Here is a 10,344-nt window from a genome sequence, read left to right as displayed (position 1 = left end):
TACTCGAGTCAATAAGTTTTTCCAGTTTTCTTAGATAAAATTAGGCACCTCGGCTTATATTCGGATCGGCTTATACTCGAGTATATACGGTATATTCACAGAAATAAGTAAATATCTGATGCTTTATTTATAGGGACTGATCTTATTCAATACATTTGTATTATACTTGTTGTACCATCCCTTGTAAAATCAGCTTATCGACTAAAACTTACCAGCGTCACTTTAATGGCAAAGTATTTATTAGCTGTAGTAAGAGTCAGCTCTCATATTATAGAGCCTACGAACACATTTGCTAAAGTGAGAAAGTAACGTTGGATAATATTACCTTTATTTCTATTAGGTTCTTAAGTGCGATCGAGCATTCACACATAAACATTGATTTAAAAAAAAGAGGTTTTGCTCTAGAAATCAGATTAGCAGAGCGTTTTCCAGGCATATGGCGCGCTAATGATGTTATATCTGGGAAAAAATATAGTAGCTTGAAAATAGTCGTGCCGGAATACTTGGATAATTATGATGCCGTTGTCTAAGAAAGATGTAGAGAAATGAAGCAAATTGGATTGTTCTCCCTTGCCGGAATGTGCAATGATTGGGAATGTTCTGTATTGGTTTAACTGAACATTGACGTCCATAAATTTGGTGATCAAACATGTGGCTTTGTATTGACAGAATGCTTCCTCACTTCCCAGCCATGGATTGGTAGTGCTCTGACTTAGACATCACCGCTGAGATTATTTTTGCTCAAGATTTGGACTCATAGGGACCAAAGAACCTGGCATCCAGGCCTGACTCACAACAGTTAGATATTGATAGTGCTAAATGATATGGGTAATATGTAGGCCTAGAGATGAGACAATAAATGGCTGATGGGGCTTGTCCTAGGTTTTGATCCACTAGGAGACCTTTTGGTACTCTAGCAGACAGGTCTCTCCCTATATTGGTCATTTTACCCATATCCAGACTTAATGAAGTGATTTTTACCCAGTATTCTGCATTTCTTACACTAGCACCTAACACTTAAGTCTTGCAGCCCTATAGATTCTTCTCTTGGCTCAATGTGCCACACTGGACTCCAGCTAACAGTCCTTCAGATTCCTCTATTGACTCAACATGCTCCACTTAACACAGTCAGTGCTTCAGATTCCTTTCCTGGCTCACTGTGTTCCACTGAACTCCATCTAGATATCCTTAAAAGTCCTTTTCTGATTCACTGTGCTGCACTGAATTATATCAGTCCTTTAGATTCCTTCACTGGTTCACTGTGTTTCACAAAACTGCACCTGGATGTCCTTCAGATTCTCCTCTTGGTTCACTATGATCCACTGAAGTCCATCTAGTGGTCCTTCAGATTCCTCTCCTGGCTCACTGCTCCACTGAAGTCCATCTAGTGGTCCTTCAGATTCCTCTCCTGGCTCACTGCTCCACTGAAGTCCATCTAGCAGTCCTTCAGATTCCTCTCCTGGCTCACTGCTCCACTGAAGTCCATCTAGTGGTCCTTCAGATTCCTCTCCTGGCTCACTGCTCCACTGAAGTCCATCTAGCAGTCCTTCAGATTCCTCTCCTGGCTCACTGCTCCACTGAAGTCCATCTAGTGGTCCTTCAGATTCCTCTCCTGGCTCACTGCTCCACTGAAGTCCATCTAGCAGTCCTTCAGATTCCTCTCCTGGCTCACTGCTCCACTGAAGTCCATCTAGTGGTCCTTCAGATTCCTCTCCTGGCTCACTGCTCCACTGAAGTCCATCTAGCAGTCCTTCAGATTCCTTTCCTGGCTCACTGCTCCACTGAACTTCATCCAGCAGTCCTTCAGATTCCTTTCCTGGCTCACTGCTCCACTGAAGTCCATCTAGCAGTCCTTCAGATTCCTCTCCTGGCTCACTGCTCCACTGAAGTTCATCTAGTGATCCTTCAGAAACCTCTCCTGACTCACTACTCCACTGAAGTCCATCTAGCCATCCTTCAGATTCCTCTCCTGGCTCACTGCTCCACTGAAGTCCATCTAGCCGTCCTTCAGATTCCTCTCCTGGCACACTGCTCCACTGAAGTCCATCTAGCCGTCCTTCAGATTCCTCTCCTGGCTCACTGCTCCACTGAAGTCCATCTAGCCGTCTTTCAGATTCCTCTCCTGGCTCACTGACCACTGAAGTCCATCTAGGGTTCCTTTAGATTCCTTTCCTTGCATATGTCCCTCTCTATTAGCTTCTCTAATAAAGTAAAATTAAATTAAACATGGCTTCCAACATTTACACTTTTTTTGTATGAAATGATTTCTGAGATTTATTTTCTTTATCAATGAAAATATTAGTTCTTACAGCTGCGAGGCTTTGCTCACTTTTACTTCACGCAGCCGACATAAGGGCTAATCCGGACTAGTTCGGATGGGGAGCTGTTTCCCTTTCCAGATCAAAGTGCTTCCCTGGCAGTTCTGAAGTTGGCCAGGAGTGGCAGGCTTTCCTAGTATTTAAGAAGAGAAGTTACCAAGTCACCATGTGCTCAGTCTTTTTGATCCCACTTGCTGAAGGGGATGGTTGGTACTGGGGAGCCTGAAGTTTAGGTAGGCCTAAGTAGGAGGAGCTAGTGTGAGGAAAGATCTATAATAGCTCACTTCAGAAGTGAGAGGCAGGGTCAGGCAAGTTAGTGGAGCAGCCAGGGGTTCCAACGAGGAGGCTACAAGAGTTACTACCCTGTGGTATCACCTACCAGCATAGGGACTTAAGCAGTAAGGCTAAGGAATAAGAGATTCCAGGAATAATTTACCACTGTGAGTATCGCCAAGCATTGGGACTAGTTCACTTAAGTGAGTACAACCTCTGGGTGTTGCAAATACTATGTTTGTGTAACATTGTCAAATGTATGAAATTGTCTATCTATAAAGTTTCTATAAAGTGATTGATTATTACACCATCTGAGCAGTACCACCAAAAAGAACGTGTAACATCCAGTAAATGAAGCGTGACTATTTGTTACAAGAACCACTGGCGCCCAAGTTATTTGGCGTGTCCCGAGTGTGTGCAGGGCAGTGTTATACCCCCAAACAATGTGGGTCTCTATATAAATATATTGCATAAACAGCTCATATGTAAAACCCTCCTTCATCTAAATAAATAATTTTCATACAAATATACTTTTTAAGCAGTATGTGCCATTGGGTAATCCTAAATAGAAAACTGCCATTTTATGTACTAAGGGCCGCCCCCTGGGATCATAGGATTCACAGTGCACACAAACAAGCCAAGGCACACATACATGCTAGGCCCCATCAGCCAATGAATGGGCAGAGTTCTGCCTTTTACTCCCACACTACTTCCTGTTACAGTTAGAGCTGCATCACTTCCTGTCAGCTGATCTCTGAGGGAGCACACAGCCCATCACTAAATGGCGGCTCAAGGGAAAGGATATAAAAGGGCAATATTTACTGATATATATATATATATTCCAGTTTGGGGAGACTCTTTAATAGGCCACTTAATATGATATAAACTATCTGTTGGTTAAATATTCATTTTGGGATTATAGTTTTCCTTTAGCCAATACAGTGAGGGCTCGTCTGAGGGAAAGAGTCCCATGTAACACATGCTCTACCAGGCGTTGCATCTCCCCGAGTCCAAGCTGAGTAAGAACAAGAAAGGCCCTAGGGACCCAGAAGTAGTACATCTGCTCAATAGCACTATGCCATTACTTATTAGCCTACTTATAACATGGATTCCTCTATGAAGGGTGCATTAGGCTATGGGTGTGAGAGATGCACAACGTTACATTAAGGCCGGAGGCATCCTATAGCAGCCATATAAATCAGCTCTGACTGTGCAGCTCAGCAGAACAATTGACTTTACTTGTCAAGTGCTGAGTCCCAGCGGTAATCACGGTTCCTATCCCACCTGCAGGCAGACTGGAACTTGCAGGGGGTAAATACAGTTGTTTTGTAAAGGCAGTCGGCCATCAGTCATGTAGCCGGGCTACCTCAGGAACTGTGCCGGGGCCACCACGGGGGCACCATGAGCTCATTTTGAAGGTGAGCAGCACTAAGGGCACACTGTACATTTCCCATCTTTAGCCTGCTGCCATCTTGGTCCAGATGCCTTGGGAAATGCCCACAGAGCACCAAGGAAATAAATTAAACAATTCATGATAAAAAGTGGCTATACATTCATGGACTCATTATTAGTGATGAGCGAATCTGTCCCTGTTTTGCTTCGCCGAAAATTCACGAATCTTTCAAAAGATTTGCGAAACAGCGGAAAATTTGCTTAATGGCAAAAACCTTGCACGCGGCTATTCTTTCATCGCACGGCTATTCTTTCATCGCGCGGCTATTCTTTCATCGCGCGGCTATTATTTTGTCACCCGCGGCTATTATTTTGTCGCCCGCGGCTATTATTTTGTCGCCTGCGACTATTATTTTGTCACCCGCGGCTATTATTTTGTTGCGTGGCTATTATTTTGTCACCCGCGGCTATTATTTTGTCGCGTGGCTATTATTTTGTCACCCGCGGCTATTATTTTGTCGTGTGGCTATTATTTTGTCACCCGCGGCTATTATTTTGTCGCCTGCGACTATTATTTTGTCACCCGCGGCTATTATTTTGTTGCGTGGCTATTATTTTGTCGCCCGCGGCTATTATTTTGTCGCCTGCGACTATTATTTTGTCACCCGCGGCTATTATTTTGTTGCGTGGCTATTATTTTGTCACCCGCGGCTATTATTTTGTCGCGTGGCTATTATTTTGTCACCCGCGGCTATTATTTTGTCGTGTGGCTATTATTTTGTCACCCGCGGCTATTATTTTGTCGCGTGGCTATTATTTTGTTACCCGCGGCTATTATTTTGTCACGTGGCTATTATTGTGTCACCCGCGGCAATTTTTGGACGTTGGCTGAATTTTTCTGCGAATCCATGCCTGGCTAAACATTTCGCCAATCACTACTGATTATCAGTTGATAAATTCAGAGCACTCGCTTTTCCCCAGTTTTAATCTAAGGAATATGATCCCCCCCCCCCGTATCTCCTGATGCCCATAAAGATCTGCGTGGCGGTTATGCTTCCCGCGGACGCACTCGTAACGAGACTGTTCTTTATTCATTGCACACAGAAGTTGGAGCTGGAAGTACTTGAGAGCGTTTTGATTTTGTCACTTCATTGTTTTCAATTAGAGTCTTTCTTTTTTTTTTTTTTTTCTTTTTGCACGGGATGTACCTAGGGAAATGGAACACTTATATTACCAACAGAGGTACTTCCAGTGACAAATATGATTAATGGGATAATCTTGTAGATTACAATAGTTAGAGGCAGTTCCTGCCATTTCCCAATCTCCAAGGAGCGTTGCTAGTCGCAGGCAATGCAAACAGCTGCAGATTTCTCAGCAATATTATCCTGACTGGGGCCGCTCTGACTTTCCTTCAACTTCCATTTAAACGGTCACTTTTTTTTAAAAGAAAATTAATAAATGGATAACTTATACCACTGCTAAACTGTCTGTTTTGGTCTTAGAAAATGGGTCATTTTATTCATTATACAGGTATGGGATCTGTTATTCGGAAACCCATTATCCAGAAAGTTCAGAATTAAGGAAAGGCCATCTCCCATAGACTCCATTATAAGTAAATAATTCTAATTTTTGAAAATGATTTTCTTTTTCTCTGTAATAATAACACAGTACCTTGCACAGGTATGGGACCTGTTATCTAGAATGCTCGGGACCTGGGGTTTTCCGGATAAGGGGTCTTTCTGTAATTTGGATCTCCATAACTTAAGTTTGCTAACAGAGAAAAAGCAAATCCTTTTTAAAAATTAGAATTATTTGCTTATAATGGAGTCTATGGGAGAAGGCCTTTCCGTATTTTGGAACTTTCTGGATAAGGGATCGCATAACCGTACTTGATCCCAACTAAGATATAATTACCCCTTATTGGGGGCAGAACAGCCCTATTGGGTTTATTTAATGGTTAAATGATTCCCTTTTCTCTGTAATAATAAAACAGTACCTGTACTTGATCCCAACTAAGATATAATTACCCCTTATTGGGGGCAGAACAGCCCTATTGGGTTTATTTAATGGTTAAATGATTCCCTTTTCTCTGTAATAATAAAACAGTACCTGTACTTGATCCCAACTAAGATATAATTACCCCTTATTGGGGGCAGAACAGCCCTATTGGGTTTATTTCATGGTTAAATGATTCCCTTTTCTCTGTAATAATAAAACAGTACCTGTACTTGATCCCAACTAAGATATAATTACCCCTTATTGGGGGCAGAACAGCCCTATTGGGTTTATTTAATGGTTAAATGATTCCCTTTTCTCTGTAATAATAAAACAGTACCTGTACTTGATCCCAACTGAGATATAATTACCCCTTATTGGGGGCAGAACAGTCCTATTGGGTTTATTTAATGGTTAAATGATTCCCTTTTCTCTGTAATAATAAAACAGTACCTGTACTTGATCCCAACTAAGATATAATTACCCCTTATTGGGGGCAGAACAGTCCTATTGGGTTTATTTAATGGTTAAATGATTCCCTTTTCTCTGTAATAATAAAACAGTACCTGTACTTGATCCCAGCTAAGATATAATTACCCCTTATTGGGGGCAGAACAGCCCTATTGGGTTTATTTAATGGTTAAATGATTCCCTTTTCTCTGTAATAATAAAACAGTACCTGTACTTGATCCCAACTAAGATATAATTACCCCTTATTGGGGGCAGAACAGCCCTATTGGGGTTATTCAATATTTAAATGCTTTTTTATTAGACTTAAGGTATAGCGATCCAAATTATGGAAAGATCTGGATATCCAGCATTCTGGATAACAGGTCCCATACCTGTATATAAAAGGAGTTTGCCACCTTTTTCTGTGACCAGCGTTTGGGGTTGGGGGCAGGATGTGACATCATTTGGGGTGGGGCTATGATGTAATGGGTGGTGAAATGGGCAAGCTGGTTAGGGAAGAGTCGGATGGCACAGGCAAATGGGCAGACTGGGCTAGTCCCTAGTATTTTCTTTAGTCTAGCAGCAAAAACTGTAGCAACAATGGTATTACCCTGTGGTTCTATGGCAAACTCTGAGCAAACAGGGCCTTGAAAGGGCCCACGTGGTATAAATGTTTTTACTTGGTGGTTTAGTGAGTATGACTGGCCATCCCCAGGCCCATGGAACATGCAATTGTATTGTATATGGATGCTAGGAGCAAGGTAGTATTGGGGCAGTGAGAATAACACCTGTCCCTCTTCTTCTACTGGTGAAGGTGTAAGCCACCCATTGGGCACAAACATTGAATGAGATATGTACAGATAGGCACAGGTATGTACATATTGTATATAGGAGCCCAGCCAAACCAGCAGGGCCGGATTTCTCTTCTCTTCAAACGCGCGTTCCCCCCAGTGCACATGTGCGAACGCGCAACAACACCCCCCCCTTCCCCCCCGCAGCCACGAGTGCGCATGCGCTCCTTTAAACTCCCACACGGAGCGGTGGGAAGAGGTCCCGACTGCTCCGTATGGGAGCCAAATTTAAACTTTTTCTTGCGGCGGGGCGGTATGCTGCCCCTAAACTTCTGCCGCCCTAGGCCCGGGCCTTTGTGGCCTCTCCACAAATCCGGGCCTGCAAACCAGTTCTAGATACTATCACAGTGCCCTCTGTTTGAGCTAAAAGAGGCCATTTAGTGTAGGGTAGGGTTCAAAGGGAACTTTTGTAAATGACTGCAGGGCTCTGAGCTCCAATAGAATTCCGGGATGCCTGTATCCCCTTTCCTGCCCATTACCCGTCCCTTAACTTGCATGTCATTCAGGCGCCCCCGTCCAAGGGAGCGCCCTATGGCAGGCATTATGGGCAGGGCTGCCTCGTGTCCACCAGTGCTGTGTGACTGTCCCATGGAGGAGTCACTAGGAGAATTTGCAGAGGAAAGACCTCTCCTACATCTCCCACTGAGGGGAACAGTCACTGGGAGTGAAACAGGAGGACTGGGCCAAAGTGGAAGGGTTGAACTTGATGGACTTTGGTCTTTATTCAACCCAACTTAACTATGTAACTACTGTATATATTCTGTAATTAGTGACAGTGTGTTACATACTCTCCAACATAGCAAGGTCAGATCTGTATTTGTGATGCACCTGTGCATTGTTAAATAAGAGTTATTTCTGCCTTAGTCTCAGGCAACTGTTCCATGTAACAGAGCAGATGGATTTCCCTTTCTGTATGAGAGGTGTGTGTGTCTTAATAAGTGAAAAGTTATATATACCTAACAGTGAGGAAAATCTACCCCACAGGTTATTCTTTTAAAGTAAAATGTTAATAAACAAAACATTTTCAAAAACTTTCCATGACAAAAATATGCCCTACGGATGATTTACAGATTTCTTGAGTTTAGGGGGAAATTTGGGGTGAGTGCTTATTTGTGCCCTGGGTACCCCTGGAACTATAGCAGGGTGACTGTTACCCCAATGTTTCTATATATCTGTAACCTTGTTATGGGCTAAGGGGGCCCAGCCTGAAGGCCAGTTAGGGGGGGATTTGGGGTGAGTGCTTATTTGTGCCCTGGGTACCCCTGGAACTATAGCAGGGTGACTGTTACCCCAATGTTTCTATATATCTGTAACCTTGTTATGGGCTAAGGGGGCCCAGCCTGAAGGCCAGTTAGGGGGATTTGGGGTGAGTGCTTATTTGTGCCCTGGGTACCCCTGGAACTATAGCGGGGTGACTGTTACCCCAATGTTTCTATATATCTGTAACCTTGTTATGGGCTAAGGGGGCCCAGCCTGAAGGCCAGTTAGGGGGGGATTTGGGGTGAGTGCTTATTTGTGCCCTGGGTACCCCTGGAACTATAGCAGGGTGACTGTTACCCCAATGTTTTTATATATCTGTAACCTTGTTATGGGCTAAGGGGGCCCAGCCTGAAGGCCAGTTAGGGGGGATTTGGGGTGAGTGCTTATTTGTGCCCTGGGTACCCCTGGAACTATAGCAGGGTGACTGTTACCCCAATGTTTCTATATATCTGTAACCTTGTTATGGGCTAAGGGGGCCCAGCCTGAAGGCCAGTTAGGGGGGATTTGGGGTGAGTGCTTATTTGTGCCCCGGGTACCCCTGGAACTATAGCAGGGTGACTGTTACCCCAATGTTTCTATATATCTGTAACCTTGTTATGGGCTAAGGGGGCCCAGCCTGAAGGCCAGTTAGGGGGGATTTGGGGTGAGTGCTTATTTGTGCCCCGGGTACCCCTGGAACTATAGCAGGAAAACTGTTACCCCAATGATTTTATATATCTGTACTGTACTGTAGAGATATACAGGTGTGAATATTCACAACTAATACAAAGCATCACATATTTTGTGCATTGTGACCCTGACATCTACAATAATTGTGTGCCATTGTGCATCAGGTAACTTTGCTGTATATTGTATTAACCATTTCCCTGCTAATTGCTTACAGACCAGGCACCGGTGCATAATGCAGTGACGCAGTACAGGAGCAGCTGGCTGGGTCGGCACCTGGAACCTAGAGAATAAGCCTCTTTGCAGTGAGACAAGTCCTTACATATGAGCTATACGTATTTATATGCTACTGATGTTCTGAATTTTTTTCCAGCCTTTTTAAATCCAAAGTCACACAGCAGATGACTAAGTAAATGAATATAATTGTCTGGGGGGTAAGAAAGGTGCATAGAGGGATGATGGATAGGATATTCTCTGGGAATTCCAGAACTTCATTGAGCTACAGTGAGGCCTTCTAATCTTCTGTGGCCTCTTGGAACATTTACTGATGACTCTGAGGACTTCACTGATGCTTCATGTAGAGTATAGGTGGCCATACCTTACTTACAAGATCCACTCATTTGTCGAGGTTGCCTAACACGTGAATCTTTGCCTGGTATGCCTACCTTGAAATATTGGCCTGACCTGATTATTTGGCCCTTGGGCCCTTGGGCCAAATGACTGGATCCCAACAACAGCAATACAGGGGAAAGGACTGTGCCAACAAGATGATGTATTTTTTGCCCCAACGAGCTTTAAAAATCCTGTTGGGGCAAGCAACGCATCATCTTGTTGATGTGGTCCTCTCCCTAATGGTCTATATTCCCGTTAATCGTTTGACCTCAAGGTGATCGTATCGGGCAAGAATCCACTCATTTGGAAGATCTTTTAATGGTATGGCCGCCTTAACTCAGTGCAAGCAAAAGGCAACAGCCACCATGGGCATATAGGCACTCAGGAAACTCCACAGGGGTCACGGAACATTTTTAAAAGACTCTATTCAAAGTTACATTGAAACATCTACAAAGGCCCTACGCATTTCATGCCCTAGGGGCACTTAATCATGGGCTGCACCTACACCAACTCAGTGCAAGGCCACC

At 43.8% G+C, this 10,344-nt stretch overlaps 1 protein-coding gene across 1 annotated transcript; it reads right to left on the bottom strand.

Annotated features, from left to right (window-relative positions):
- Positions 1-1,256: 1,256 nt before the first annotated feature.
- LOC116412467 (sodium/potassium/calcium exchanger 1-like) lies at positions 1,257-3,937 on the bottom strand. The gene is made up of 2 exons (XM_031906773.1): positions 3,831-3,937; positions 1,257-2,148 (listed from the first exon to the last, which is right to left on the bottom strand). The coding sequence occupies exons 1-2, from the start codon at positions 3,935-3,937 to the stop codon at positions 1,257-1,259; spliced, it is 999 nt and encodes a 332-aa protein (XP_031762633.1).
- Positions 3,938-10,344: the final 6,407 nt, after the last annotated feature.

The sequence above is a fragment of the Xenopus tropicalis genome, chromosome 1 (assembly GCF_000004195.4).
Source record: "Xenopus tropicalis strain Nigerian chromosome 1, UCB_Xtro_10.0, whole genome shotgun sequence".
NCBI lineage: Eukaryota > Metazoa > Chordata > Amphibia > Anura > Pipidae > Xenopus > Xenopus tropicalis.
This window is presented reverse-complemented; position numbering and strand designations above follow the sequence as displayed.

Excerpts from the sequence above, each read along its gene's own strand:
- LOC116412467 (XM_031906773.1), bottom strand. The coding sequence starts at position 3,937 with ATGGCCGACTGCCTTTACAAAACAACTGTATTTACCCCCTGCAAGTTC. Across the intron at positions 2,149-3,830 it reads TGGGACTCAGCACTTGACAA|ATGGACTTCAGTGGTCAGTG; the intron begins GTAAAGTCAATT and ends AAGGAACCCTAG.